General features: G+C 34.7%; 1 protein-coding gene across 4 annotated transcripts in view; it reads right to left on the minus strand.

The window, feature by feature from the left end:
- PTPN14 (protein tyrosine phosphatase non-receptor type 14) overlaps positions 1-15,411 on the minus strand; it is a 279,017-nt gene that overhangs the window by 11,862 nt on the left and 251,744 nt on the right. For all 4 annotated transcript variants that reach the window (XM_007481388.3, XM_007481385.3, XM_007481387.3 and 1 more), the window contains 2 exons: positions 10,734-10,968; positions 5,096-5,259 (listed from right to left, as the gene is read on the minus strand). In XM_007481388.3, coding sequence (XP_007481450.2) covers positions 5,096-5,259; positions 10,734-10,968 — 399 coding nt within the window. The remainder of the gene's footprint in view (positions 1-5,095; positions 5,260-10,733; positions 10,969-15,411) is intronic.

Genomic DNA, 15,411 nt, shown 5'->3' on the forward strand with positions numbered 1-15,411 from the left:
GTAAATAGGGTTAAGTGCCTTGCCCAGGGTTTCCCAGGTAGGGTCTGAGGCCAAATCTAAACTCAGGTCTTCCTCACTCCAGGTCTAGTGCTCTGTCCACTGTGCCACTTGGGAATCCTAAAGACTCAATTAACATTAAGTTCTCTAATTTCAATTTCCCCGAAAGCAACAAAAGATATAAGAATTTACTCAGTAGTAATTTATCAGATTCCACTGAAGGGGCATTGAAGGATGCTGTGTAGCAGAAAAGCATGGAGCCATGGGCTGGAGTCTGGGCTCTGAAACTTAATAGCTGCAGGAACTTGGGCAAGTTATTCAATCTCTCAAGAGTCCTTAGTCTTTTGCAAAGTCATTTGCAAAAAGGAAGAAGTCTTTAGATTTTGAAAGTCAGTCTTTAAAATCACTTCCGGCTCTGCCATTCTGCAAGTCTATTCCACAAGACTTAACTGGCTCATGGCATGGATGATTATAGTAGCTCTAATTCTTTGACCAGGTGATACCACTTCCTAAGGGAGATCTCCATGGCATCTGTCCATGACTGTCCCCAACTCTAAGGGGAAGGTTTAGTAAAAGGATCAACTGAGGCAGCTGACATTAAAAAAAAAACACCTCACCTTCTGACTTAGAACCTATTCTAAATACAGATTCTAAGGTAGAAGAATAATAAGGGCTAGGCAAATGGGGTTAAGTGACTTCCTGAGGGTCACACAGATACATTTGACCCCAGGACCTCTCTGCTTCAAGTCTGTCAACTCAATCTACTGTGCTACCCAGGGCGGCAGCTCAGTCTTGTTGGTGACTCCTCCCCACTTCCCTCCAAACAGGAGGCAAAAAGTTTCAAATACATTAAGTTCAAGATATCTGTCATTTGCTGAGTGAAAATTTAGCCTATCTGGGAAGGAGAGCCAGTTGAATCTATTCAATTAAGAGAATATCTTGCAAAATAAAGGACTGACATTTCCTGACAAAAATAGATTGGACATTAAAATGTTACTGGCAGAATTCAGATAAATGAAAGCATGAGAAAACAAGATTATAGAGCAAAGGGAAAAGTTATTCATAGGATCAGAGAATTAGAGCTGGAACTGATATCATATAAAATAACCTTAATTTTATAGAAAAGGAAACAGGTCCAGGAAGAGTAACTGACTTGCCCAAACCCAAGCAGGGAGTAAGTAGCAGAGCCAGAATTTGAATCTCTGGCTGAATCCTGACTCCAAATCCAGCGATCCTCATACCACATGCTGCTACAACTTCTAAAATTTATTAAACCCTCATAGATAAGCTTTTAGCTCAATGGTTTCAATCATCTCATTCATGATAAGAAAATGTAAAAGAAAACTGGGGACTGGGGTGCAATTAGATGGCTTAGTGGTTTGAGAACCTGGTGTTGAGATAGGAGGTCCTAGATTCAAATCTGTCTTCAGATATTTCCCAGCTGTGCAACCCTGGGCAAGTCACTTAACCCTCATTGCTTAGTCCTTACTAATACACAGCATTGACTCTAAGACAGAAAGTGAGAGTATTAAAAAAAAAAAAGAAAACAGTTCCTATGGTAAAAAAGCATCTTCATAAAATTGACAGAACAAATTCTAAGCAAAGCACATTTGGGAATACTGAGATTTTTTTTTCATCTAATGGCACTAAAGGCTCCTTATAATGAGAATGGCAGAGGTTGGACTGAATAGGCTTTGAAATCTGTCTGGACACCAGGGAATCTAGTTTTCTGATATTGGAACCACCGATTGTACTTTAACCTGGCAAAGTCCAAGGAATGAAAACCTATGGGTCTCTGGGAAACAGGGAGAAAAAAGAAATGGACAGGGAGACATAGAAAATAACTAAGAATTTCTTCTTCTTTTTTTTTTTTTGCAAAAGAATAGGTTCTGACACCAAAGAATAAATATGAGAAGACATCTCCCCCAATCCTTTGCAGAGGTGGGAAGTCTATAGGTATGGAACACTGTACTCATTTCCAGATTTTTTTCAATGCATTGATTACTTTTGTTATCTTTTTCTCTACTTCTTTTTCTTAAAAAATATTTGTTATAAGGGAAATTTAAGCCATGTAAAAACAATAATATCAATAAAATTTGTTCTAAAAAATTAATGGGGCCCAAATTCAATTAGTCATGCCCAACCACAGAATCACAACAAAATTAGGATATTTTCCTAAACAACTGATTATGATGAAGAAAGGAACAAATGATATCTCATCTCTATGGGTGCTCTTTGTATGTAGTGCAAAGAAAAGAGAAAAATAATGAGTCATCACATCACCTTTGGCTATCAAAGAAGACAGAAGTTCTCTTTGGCTTTGCTAAGTTCAACCAAAGAATATTCTGGCACACAAACTACGTGCTTAGAAATTAAGTTATGCTCAGCCACAGCATAGAGTGCTTGGTTGAGCCAAGCACACAAAAATGAGTCAAAGCCAAGCCCTAGTAGCCAAGCCCATCATTCAGTCTTGTCCTGGCTTTGACATTCATTGTTTGCATTCTACTGGGCCAATGACATCTGGAGATCAATGAGCCCTTGTGTCATCACATCATCATGGCTCGGGCTTTGATGGCTCTCCAAAGAGCCCAGAACAGAACAACCTTTCATGTTAGGAAAAGCCGACTAAACACTGCTCCTCAAGTTGAACGCAATAGAGGGATAGAGGGAGGTGTAGAAATGGGGAGATGAAAGGAATACAACAAAGCAGAAAAAAGGAGGAGCATCCAAATATGCCTTTCTTTCTCTTGTGGATTATCCTGTACTTTCCCACCAGTTATGAGCTACAGACACATAAAAAAACATCCACATCTATAGTGATTTCACCATTTTACCTAACTAGTTACAGCTGTATTTGGATTTGGGTGGCCACATTTTTTCCTTCAACAAAGCCACTATGAAGGTGGCAGTGAATGGCAAAGAAGAGAGTCAAGCAAGAAATTTAATGTAGGGAGAAAAACAGAAGGAGGTGATAAAATCTGTGGTCAGTTAGCTTGTCCCCCATGCCACATGAAGAGGCTATTCTCTTCTCTTTTTAAAGAATGCATTTTTACAAAAAGAGATGGGTGGAAATTTTTCAACCATTTTTCATCTATATTATATTTCATAGACCTTTCAGAGACTAGTTATTTACATGCTTTTGAATAGTCATACCTAGTGTTCATAATGTTTAACAGAACAGTGTCTGAATTTCCAGGTTTCAATATAAATACCTTTCTTGAGATATTATTCAAAGTGAAATTCAAATTATAGTTTTAGCAAAATAATTATTAAACTATAATTCACATTCTGACAAAAGTTGTGTCTTTTGCTTTCCCACTTAAAACAAAACTTCCTTTTATCCCATAAATTTTTCAAATTGCTAAAGTTTAAACTTACACTAGACATTTTACAACCACAAAGTATTAATTACCACCCACCATCTATGTAAAGGGGATGGCAAGGAGGTGTCTTCTCGTGTCTTTTCTTTTAGGCCAAACTTTGTTCCTTGTAATTCTGCATCATTAATTTTCAATTATTTTGTGAATATTGTTCTTTCCATTTAAATAACTGTAGTCACAGTGTGTATTGTTTTTCTGTCTCTGCTTACTTCATTTTGCATTCCTTTAGCTTCCCATGTTTGCTATTTCTTATAGCACAGTGCTATTTCATTATATTTATGTACTGAAATTTGTCAAGCTATTCCTCAATCAATGGCAACCTACTTTGTTTCTAGGAAGATTCTATTATTACATTTATACTTCAGATTTTGCTGATCTCATATAAGCAAGGTTGAAAGTTCATAGAATATAGGAAGTGGGAATTCTTTGCATGTAGTCCCTCTATCTTATAGCTATAATGGAATAATAGACTATGGACATGAAAGATAAAAACTAAGTGGAATGAAGATCCAAAGCAGCAGACTATTCCAGCAAGTGGAGAGGAAGACACATCTCTGTATAATGAGTCCTTGGGATGGGCTATCATAAAACCAGTGAACAGCAATCCTACAATACAGCAAATTTGCCTGTTTTTAAAAAAGGTTTAATACTGGAAAAAGAAACATATGCTCATAAAGGCATCTCCATTATGACCAGCATAGGGATGTGTGGGAATTGGGTTAACAAATGAGGTTTTTTTCAAAGTTTCTATTCTTCTGAGTCAATATCTGAAAAAAGTCAGAATTAATGTGGAGAAAACACTTCAAAAGATACAATAAAAATAATACATTATAAAAACATCCCACAATAAAACTAGAGTCTCAAAAAAGTACAAGATTCTTAAAGCAGAAATAAAATAAAATGAAAATTTTTAAATGCCCAGTTCCGATGTTTTATTTCTCTATCACCCCTTGAATGTGTGTACTTGACACTTTTAGGGGTTTCCATAGATTTTAGTCTATCTGATTGTCACAAGAATCTTTGTCAGTAAGTTGGATAGATTATATTATCACAATTTTACAAATAAGGAAAACTTCATTTCAGTACAATTGTTTTCTTTTGTAATGCTATGTTTTGTTTTGACCATTTAAAACCACTATTCTAAGAAGGCCCATGGTTTCAATAAGCTACCAAAGAGATCCATAATAATAAACAGAATGGATAACAATCAGTATTTCTATAAAGCTTTAAGACTTACAAAATGCTTTGCAGATATTATCTCATATTAAACCCATAATAACCCTGGAAGGTAGATGTTATTATCATCATCATTTTACAGAGAAGGAAATCAAGGCAAGAGCTAACTTTGTTCAGGCCCACATTATCTGGTGTTTGAGGCTGAAAAACTCAGTTCTTCCTGACTCCAAGTCTGGTATTCTATCTAATTTGCCTTCATGACACAAAAATGATTAAGGAGTCTCATTTGAGTCCAACTTCCTCATTTAATAATTTGGGAATTTTGGTCCAGATTAGTAAAGTTACTTTATCAGGAAACCTTAGTCTGACAGACTGGAAACAAATTAGAATTTGGGGAAGAGTGGGTGGAAAAGGAGGAAAGTAAAACATTGTTATTCCCAAACTAATTTGTATAGACTAATTTTTGACAAAATGACATTTTTCCATCACATAGACTTATCTTCCTAAGATAAAACAGTCACATGGAATACAAACCAACTTACTTCATTGTGCTCCAAGCAGCATATCATTAGTTCAGTGAGAATAACCACCCCTGTTCTCCCCACACCAGCACTGCAGTGAACTACAATCGGAGGGTTGCAATTCTTGGTATTATCCAACATGCTGTTGGTATGGCGACGCACTGACTGTATCTCCTCCAAATATGCTGTAAGACAAAATGCAAATCATGTTGCAAAACCCTACATGGTTTCATATAAAGGTTGAAAAATTCATAGTCATTTTTTTCTTTTAAGTGACAATAATTTACAGTTCTTACAAGACACTAATTATTTGGCCAGTACCCACTGTGCAGTCTTGGATCCAGAAAGTACCAGCTGGGAGTCAATTAGTCCATGGGAGAGTTTGGTCCTTTAAATTAAATAGTTCTTTTTAAAAAATTAAATTCTGGTTTTTCCCTTCTGCAAATCCCCAAGTCCCATAAGCAGATGATTCTAGACATTACTTACAGCAATTCCTGCTATTAACAGACTGGGATCAGAACAACAGCAAAGTCCCCTTGAAACTCTTGCCTGTCAAAGCCAATTTCTGGGGAAAGAGAGCATCCATCTGCCCCTTTCTTCCCTTCCCTTGTAGAATGAGCCTGAATGTCAACTGAGACTTGACTTCATTTTTTGGTTATAAAATGGAGATTAAATAGACTTTTTTTGGACCCAGTGTTCACTATGGTTTTCATTCTGCTATGACAGGGGTACCAAATTAAATGACTTAAGATTAGCTTCCCATCTAGAGACAACATGTGTCCTGTTTTTCCCCTCTTCAAACTGTATCCTATTCCATATTCTACTTGGCAGAATAGTTGTATAGTGTTCTGTCCAATGTCTAGCCTGATACCCATATTTACTACTGTTTAAGACAGAAAGACCAATATTATAAAGATATGTGGGACTAGCAAATAACAAAATGAGTCATGAGAACAAGAAGGGAATAAGTAACTGAAAACCATGTGTTATCTAGAAGTCTCACTTTACTCAATATGGTAAAGGTCAGTCTCAAGTCAGATGTTATAGTAATTACAGTCAGGAAAAGTACTTATTGCATCTCAGTAAATCATTTCATTCATATTACAAAATGTAAAACATAAAATCAAAGGAAAAATGAGTAAAGTAGTGGAGAGTTCTAAGCTCATTTAATTAAATTTAAATATTTATTAAACATATTGTCAGCTAAAAGAATCCATCATTTTTACCTATTCAAAAAACTAGATTAAAATCTAAGAACACCTATTTTAAAACATCTGCTTCCAGAAAGATTGTATGTGGTTTACAAAATTTTAAACAGTGTAAGATGGGATTAATAAAATTTAAACCAATAGGATAAACCAGTTAAGAGGAATACATAGTGTTAGCAGGCATTTGAGATAAGCTAATTATTTCTATTAGAGACTGAGTTTAGCCCTAAGTTTCTCAGCAGTTAAAGTAAAATAAAAGAAACACACTAGATTACATAATATTCATAGAATGACACAAGACAACATCCAAATTTGTCTGCAGATTTAATTAGATTTTTCAATTAACTTCTGGAATAAAACATTTCCTTGTGCTCTAGTCCACTTCCAAGATAATTGATTTTAGGCATGCCCCACCCTCCCCCCCCCTTTTCTTTATTCTTTTTTTAATTTGTGAAGAAGTCAAAGAAAGGAAGAAGGGAGGAAAAGGGTAATAGGACACTAAGAGCTGTTCTGGGAACTAACCATAAGACCTTCTCACCTAGATGATAATGTTCACAACAACAGATTATCTGTACAAAAGGCAGATTTCTTTGGAAAAACAGGAAGTAGCCCAGGGAAAAGTGAAGCAGGCCAACCCTGGCCCCTAATTCTACCATGGAAAAGGAGTATCCATGAGAATTACAAGTCTATGTGTCAGAATTGAAGCAAGAAAGAGATTAAAAAATGAAATGAAAAAGAAATAAAAGCTCTGGAGGAAAGAACTAGAAAGAGAATAGCTTTTAAGAGAAATGTGGTAATCCCTACTCAAGTAATCAACTCCCTGAAAACTAGAATTGACCAAACAGAAATAATGTCAATATGAAGCAGCAAGAAATATTAGAAAAGAATAAAAAAAACTGGAAAAAAATGAAGAAGACAATATAAATCATTTGGTATCAAAATCAAGTGACTTTGAGAACAGATCTAGGAGACATAATTTAAAAATTATTTGATTCCCTGAAAATCACAAAGGCCAATGCACTACATTTTAAGGAATCATTGATGTTCCAGATCTTTTTGAAATTGAGAGGCAAAGTGAAAATAGAAAGAATCTGTCCATCACCTCCTGAGAGGAATTCCAAAAACACAAATATTAAGACTATCATAGCTAATATGTAAAGCTCTCCTATAAAAAAGGAAAAAAAAAATGCTATAAGGATCCAGAAAGACACAATTCAATAGAAAGTATAATCAGGATCACTATGGATCACTTGGCAGCTGCAACTTAAAATGAAAGGAAACCTAAGAATACATAATTTATTCATATATGATATAACAAATATAATTATAAAACAATATACTAATAATGGGAGGGTAGACCTTTAGTGGAATAAAGAATTTCTAAGCAGAAACTTTAAATACAAACCCCAAAGTTCATAGAAATCTAGAAAAGCAAATGTATTTGAGCAAATGGCAAGAGATGAATGGTGAAGTCATTCTAACATTTTCAGGCAGATAGAAGGAAAAAAGCATTCCTTCAGAACCTTAATACCTTTAAAGGGCTCTTAGGGAATTAAACAAGAAAAATGGGGCTCTTGGAGCAGATTGGTTCTATTCTGATAATTGGGAAACAGGAAACAGAAGGAAGTTTATTACAAAGGTGACTTACTAAATGCAGAAAAGAGGAAGAAGGCAATGGAATCTACTAGGTCTCATAACTGAAGAGCATGAAAAGAAAAATATTCAAATATGGAGCAAGGAATGAGGGATGTGGGCACTGGAGGGACTCCACTTCTCTGAAATAGACAAAGAATGGTGAACCACACACATACAAACAAAGGCTAGTATAGAAATACATAAAATTTAACAGGGAAAGATGCAGGAAGTAGAGGAGGGGAATGTGTGCCATGGCATTAAGAAGGACAATACTTCCTTAAGGGAAAGGATAGCTGAAAGCTAAACAAATCTTCCTGATCCTGAAATGGGGGTAGAAAGGAAAAGAGAATAAAGAAAACTAGAATCTAAGGGGATGCCTTAGGCTGCCTCTTACACAATTGGGAAATGACTGAATAAATTGTGATATATGTGATTAAATATTATCATTTCATAAGAATATGGATATCATTTCAAGTGATCCTAAATAGAATGAACTAATAAAGAGGGAAGTGAGCAGAACCAGGAGAACAATTTCTACAAAAAAAGAGGTTCTGATCAAAGCAAAGATCAAGGATGTTTCAAGAGACCTGGAATGAAGCCCCACCTTCCTGAGAGAAGTAGGTGATGAACATAAAGTTCAGAAAGAGATATACATTTTTAGACCTAGACATTCTATGAATTTGTTTTACTTAACTAGACTTAATTGTTACAAAAGTCTTCCTTTTTTTCTTCTTTCAGTTTTAATAAGATTCAGAAGGGGAAGAAAAGGTTAGCATGCCAAAAATTAAAAGGGCCAATGAAACATTGTTTTTTCAAATGTGAAGAAGAGAAGGAAGCACATGCAAGCAAAACAGTTGTGAAGATAATACATAGAAGTTATATCATACACACACACATATACACATATATTAAAAACTATTTTTTAAACTTTTACCTGCCATTTTAGAATCAACACTGTGTATTAGTTCCAAGGCAGAAGAAAAGAAAGGGCTAAGCAATGGGGGTTAAGTGACTTGCCCAGGGTCACCCAGCTAGGAAGTATCTGAGACCTATCTCTAGGCCTGGCTCTCAATCCACTTAGCCACACAGTTGCAACCCCGCCCCCTTATATTTTTTGAAGTGCATGTTATGAAATGGAAATTCAAAGTCTCATAGAGAATCTTCTTTTTTTGTTCTATTGAAATGTAATATTAAAATTAATATCCAATAACCCCAAACATCATATTTAATAGTCACCTGAAGTAGAGGAAATAAAAAGAAATTTTTAAAAAGTAAAGCCTGAGTGAAGAGAAGTTTCCCCAACCACGATAGCAGGAGAAAAGCCAGAGAGGGAGAGGTTATAGAAACTTTACCTTCCAAAACGTAAGTATGTAACGTGAGGACGAAGTGGGATTCTGGGAAACATAGTCCTGGGGTACAAAATTCTAATTACACAGTATGAATAAAAATGTCCTTTTTGGTATTTAAGTTCATTTTTAAAAAAACTTAATTAAAAAATAATAGAAATGATCTGTTTCTTCCCTTTTCTTGCAAGGGCAATATTTAAATTACTCTAGGAAAACTATTATCTATTATTCACCTTAAAAGCCAGAGAAACTGTTTCTACAGCTTCCACTTCTAAATAATCCTAAAGGTTCATTCCAGATCCTCTGCTTCTTTAGGTAGGTGAAAGTCCCAACCATAAAGAACAAATGATTGTTTTCCTATTCTCTCTCATTTCTTTGTCAGGAATTTGCTTTTGGTTTTCGGGTGTTGAATCAAAACCTCCTGACACTCAAGGAAGCTGTGTTCCCTTTTCTCTTCCTAGGGAGCTGGAGAAGAGTTACTAATAAACATCTAGAGAATCCTTTCATATTTTGAATTATTCTTTATCACAAACACACGAGAAAGTTATTGAGTGAATTGGAAGGCTGTCTTGGGTGTTGGAGAAATGAGAACAGCAAAGATCAGGAGGATGGAAGAATAATCAGATGGTATGAAATTCAAAGATTGTTGATCTACGGGGGCCAAACTGTCATTGGGAAACAAAGAGGATGGAGATTCTTCCTATAAGTTCTGTAAGATTGCAGAAGGAGAAAGCAGTTTTAACAGTTATTGAAGGGGCAAAATCTTTTTAAAAGAACCAGATTTGCTTTAATGAAAGCACTATGAAAAAGAGCAAAAAGAGATCATATACCTGCTCCTGGGGAAATGAAAGTTAGTATATCCCTTAGCTGCAATAGTTCTAAGGTTGACTGGCTATCCCTGATCAAGCTAACACTAACATGAGCAGCTCTGGAATGAAGGAGATACAAGGCTGACTAAGAAGGGATGAACCAGAACAAGGAGGAAACAGAACTGGTCAAAGGTCTGGTGTTAATTAGCAGTAGGATGGGTCCTGTGAATGGCTGCTGTCCTGCCTCAGTACTAGGAAGACCTAGTTTTGGGGGAGAAAGGCAGGGACGGAGATGGAAAAGCTTCAGGATGAAAGAAAGGGAGATTATTAACAGTGAAAGGAGGAATCCAAATGCCACAGTGGAAGGGAGAGAGTTAAAAGGGGATAGAAACTTAGAGCTAAGGAATAGATGGAAAGGGTTTATGCCTATAGTCTCTGTGACTGAGCATATCGGAACTAACAGGGGATAGGGGTGGAAATTAACCTGTGAGAACAAACTATAGTTTGCAAAATTGAAAATGACTTTTCACTTAAGAAAATTGTTCTGTTAACACTGTAGCCTTGATTCCCATTGTGCTTCAGTGACAAAACTCTCTTCATTTTGGGGCTCATCTTCAAATGGCATAGCACTTTAGGAAATTGCATTTGTGAGAGAACTTACATAAAAAGCCTTGGACATCCTCTGGACAACCATGATCTGGCCAGTCAGTATATTGCAAGTGCCACACTGTCCTCTCCTGCCCAGACAAAAGATGCTTGACCTTCAGACCTGTGGTAGCATAGCAACCAGAATCAGTTCGGAACTTTGTGGTCACCTTGAACTTGCCATAGGTGGCTGAGCTGTGCTTAGAGCCCAGTTTGGGCCAGTACCGATGGCTCTTGGTTCTTCCGCTTTCCTAAATCATACATACACACACACATACATATACACACACGTACACAAAAAGCAAAATGAAAATGGATTCAATTCAAGAAACATTAAGCATGTAGTGTATACAGTACTATGGTAGGAAGGGGAAGGTTTGATAGAAACTTCAGACAGTATCTGCTCTTGCAGAGCTTACAACTCCTTAGAAGTTATGACTTAAAAGCAGATCATTATAATAGGCAGTATTACATGATAAATGCATTTATGAATCACAAAGAAAAATGCTATCTATATTAGAGGTCTCAGGGAGAAAAGGTGGTTGATATCAGATTTCTCCCTCTTAGGACACTAATATAATGCTCAAAAGAGAAGAATGGATTCTCTATGAATAAGTAACCTGGTACAGTGTCTAGCACAATGTGAATTCTCCATAAGATCTAGCTAAAAGCAATAATCATTACACAAACAAATATAACATTGAACATTTTTTAAAAACTCTTTCATTACTTTCCACGAGATAGAATATTAAAGTAGTCTTCCAGATGATAAAACTCAAGAACAACTTGCTTATCTACAATAATCTTCCATAAATTCCCTGGTGAATAATACAACTGAAAATCTTAGATATATCTAATCATTCCATCCTGGGTATTTTCCTTGAGTGAATATTCAAAAGCAACATACTTCAAAAAAACTACAAGTTAGTTTCACTGGTTTGGGCACCAAACCAAAGCAACTTAAAAATTAATTGCAATTGATTTTGCTTATTTTTTTAAAAAAGCATTCAAAATTTATTGATTAGATTTTTTAAAGAAAGGTAGCAGTTATTTGTTATACAGAAATATTTCTGGCTTTACAAGAAGATTCTCAGCAGGGTTCTTTTAAATGAAGTATAGCATTCCCTGGAACAGGTGAAATGGGATAAGATTTTGTTAAAATGCAACGGGCAGAACTCAAGCAAAACGTGTTCCATAAAGTGAGATACATCCATATTAAGAACTTATGATTTACCAACCTAGTAAAATATAATTATTAAGTTGTACTCCAAGATCAGTAGTGTCTACTAAATATCCCCTCTGATAGCATTTCCAGTATGGAGGAAATCCTATGGCCATAATCTTATATTTTTAAATATTTTTCAAGATAATTTTTAATAATCATCTGAAATTTTATAATCTATGCCCTTTTCCTTCCTCCTATCCCTCTCCCCTCCCTAAGAAGGTAAGCAATATGACATAGATTATACATGTGTTATCATATAATTCATATTTCCATGTTCATCATGTGGCTAAACAAGACATATATTGCTTGCACTAAAGAAAAATTTATGGAGGAAATAAAATGAAAAATGGTATGCTCCAATCTGCATTTGGACTCCATCTGTTATTTCTATGATAGTGGATAGCCTTTTTCATCGTGAGTCATGTGGAGTTGTCCTGTATCCTTACCTTGATGAAAATAGTTTAGTCATTCATAGTTGATCATCATACACTATTGCTGTTCCTGTGTAAAAATTCTCCTAGTTCTGGTCACTTAAATTTGCATTATTTCATATAAGTCTTTCCAGGGTTTTTTTTTATTTTTTGTGAGCTTCTTGTTTGTCATTTCTTATAGCACAATGATATTACACTACAATAATATACCCCAACTTGTACAGCCATCCCAAACTGATGGAAATCCTTTCAACTACCACATCTTTGTCACAACAAAAAGAGCTGCTATAAATATTTTTATAAGATAGGTCCATTTACTCCACTTTTTAACTCTTTGGGATACAGACCTATTAGTGCATGCTTTGTCTCTAGCTCAAAGGGCATGTACATTTTGATGGCCTTGGGCATCATTCTAGATTGCACTCCAGAATGATTGCATTAGTTTACAACTCTACCAACAATGTTTGTGTCCCGTTTTTTTCACATCCCCTCCAATATTGATCATTTTCCTTTTTTGTCACGTTAGCCAGTCTGATAGGTGGGAGGTGGTAGTTCAGTTGTTTTAATTTGCATTTCTCTAATCGACATTGATTTGGAGCATTTTTTCAAATGACTAAAGATAGTTTTAATTTCTTCATCTCAGAATTGCCTGTTCATATCTGTTGATCATGTCAGTTGAAGATTGTTTTATATTCTCTCAAGTTGACTCGGTCCTCTATATATTAGAAAAATGAAGCCTTTGTCAAAGATACTTGCCATAAATTTTTCCCCAGTTTGTTGTCTGCCTTTTAATCTTCATTTCATTGATTTTGTTTGTGTAAAACCTTTTAAATTTAATGTTGTCCAAGTTATCTATTTTATATCTCATAATGTTCTCTATGTCTTCTTTGTACATAATTCTTTTATCAATAGGTCAGACAGAAAAATTAATTTGGGTTTCCCTAATTTGTTAATGGTATCACCCTTTTTTCCCTAAATCATATATCCATTTTGACATTATTTGGTTTATGGACTGAGATGTTGGTCTATGCCTACTTTCTGCTGTAACATTTACCAATTTTCCCAGTAGTTTTTGTCAAATAGTGTTCTTCCTCCAAAAGCTTAGTTTTGGGGGTTTGTCAAACACAAGGTTACTATGATAATTTACCACTGCATATTGAATGCCTAATTATTCCACTGGTTCACCACTCTATTCCTTAGTCAGAACCAGATAGTTTTGATGGTCATCACTTTATAATACAGTTTGAAATCTAGTAGAGCGAAGTCATCTTCCTTTATTTTTTTTCATTAATTCCCTTGATAATCTGGGACTTTTGTTCTTCAGATGAATTATGTTATTATTTCTTCCAGCTCTATGAAATAATTTTGGGGATAGTCCAAATGATATGGCACTAAATAAATTAATTTAGGTAGAATTGTCATTGTTATTATATTGGCTTGACCTACCCATAAGCAATTCATGTTTTTGCAAATTGTTTAGCTCTGACTTTGTGTGAAAAGTGTTCTGTAGTTCTGGTTATATAGTTTCTAGGTTTGTTTTGGCAGATAAGACTCCCAGGTATTTTATTTTGTCTATAGTTACTTTAAATTGTATTACTCTTTCTATCTCTTACAGTTGATCTTAATTAGTAATATAACAAAATGCTAATGATTTATTTTATATTTTGCAATTTTGCTAAAATTGTTAATTGTCTTAATTATTTTGGGATTTGATTCTCTAAGAAAACATCATAACATCAGCAATGAGTGATAGCTTTAATTCCTCAGTGCCTATTTTAATTTCTTCAATTTTTTCCTTTATTATCACTAAACATTTCTCATACAATATTGAATAGTAGTGGTGATAATGGGCATCCTTGCTTTACTCCTGATCTTATTGGGAAAGCTTCTAGCTTATCTCCATTAGAGATAATGCTTCTGATGATTTTACAGAGATATCATCATTTTGAGGAATGTTCCATTTATTCCAGTGTTCTCTAGTATGTTATATAGGAATGAGCTTTTGTCAAAAGCTTTTTCTATATCTATTAAGATAATCATATAATTTCTGTTGGCTTTGTTATTGATATGGTCAATTATGCTGATAGTTTTCCTAATATTGAACCATCCCTGCACTCCTAGTATAAAACTCATCTGATCAGGATATAATCATTGAGTTGTATTTATGCACTCTCTTTGCTAGTATTTTGTATTAAAAATTTGCATATATTCATTAAGGTTATTGGTATCAAGTTTTGTTTATCTGTTTTTCCCTCTTCCTGGGGTTTCAAATTCAAATTTGTGTCATAAAAGGAATTTGACAGATTCTTCAACTATTTTTCCCAAATATTTTATGTAGTATTGGAATTAATTTTTCTTTCAGTGTTTTGTAGAATTTACTAGTGAAATCATCTGTCATTGGGGCTTTTTTTTCCTAGGGAATTCATTGATGGCTTGTCCAATTTCTTTTTCTGAAATGGGACTATTTCTTCTTCTGTTCATCTGGGCCATTTATATTTCACTAAATATTCATTTATTTACTTAGTTGTTTTTCCAGTGAGAAATTTCAGGTTTTTTCATTATTTACATTTTTTTTATTTTTGCTACCTTGTGAAGTCATTTGCTTCCATTTGGCCTTCCATTCCAATTATTAGGGAATCATTTTCTTCTTCAAGGCTTTGCATTTCCTTTCTTATAGGATTATTTTCCTGTGTTAGATTTTGTATTTCCTTTTCAGGAAGCTATTTTCTTCAGTAAATGTTTGTTCTAAACTGTTTATTTTTTCTATCTTTTTTCTAATTTTTCTTCTTAATCTCTTATTTGTTTTTTATCCTTTTTTTGGAGACCAGAATTTCATTTTGATATTTCCATTCTTTCACATTTTTCTTTGAGATTTCACACATTTTGATTTTTGTATGTTGTCCTTTACTGAGCTTGCATTTTGTTCATCTCTGTTGCTGAAATATTTTTCTAATGCCAAGCTTTTTCTTCTATCTTTTGCTTGTTTGGGGGTTATTTTCCTCTTGATTTTGTCAACATGCTGAAGGTTAGCTCTGTTT

Source organism: Monodelphis domestica, chromosome 2 (genome assembly GCF_027887165.1).
Source record: "Monodelphis domestica isolate mMonDom1 chromosome 2, mMonDom1.pri, whole genome shotgun sequence".
NCBI classification, from domain to species: Eukaryota; Metazoa; Chordata; class Mammalia; order Didelphimorphia; family Didelphidae; genus Monodelphis; species Monodelphis domestica.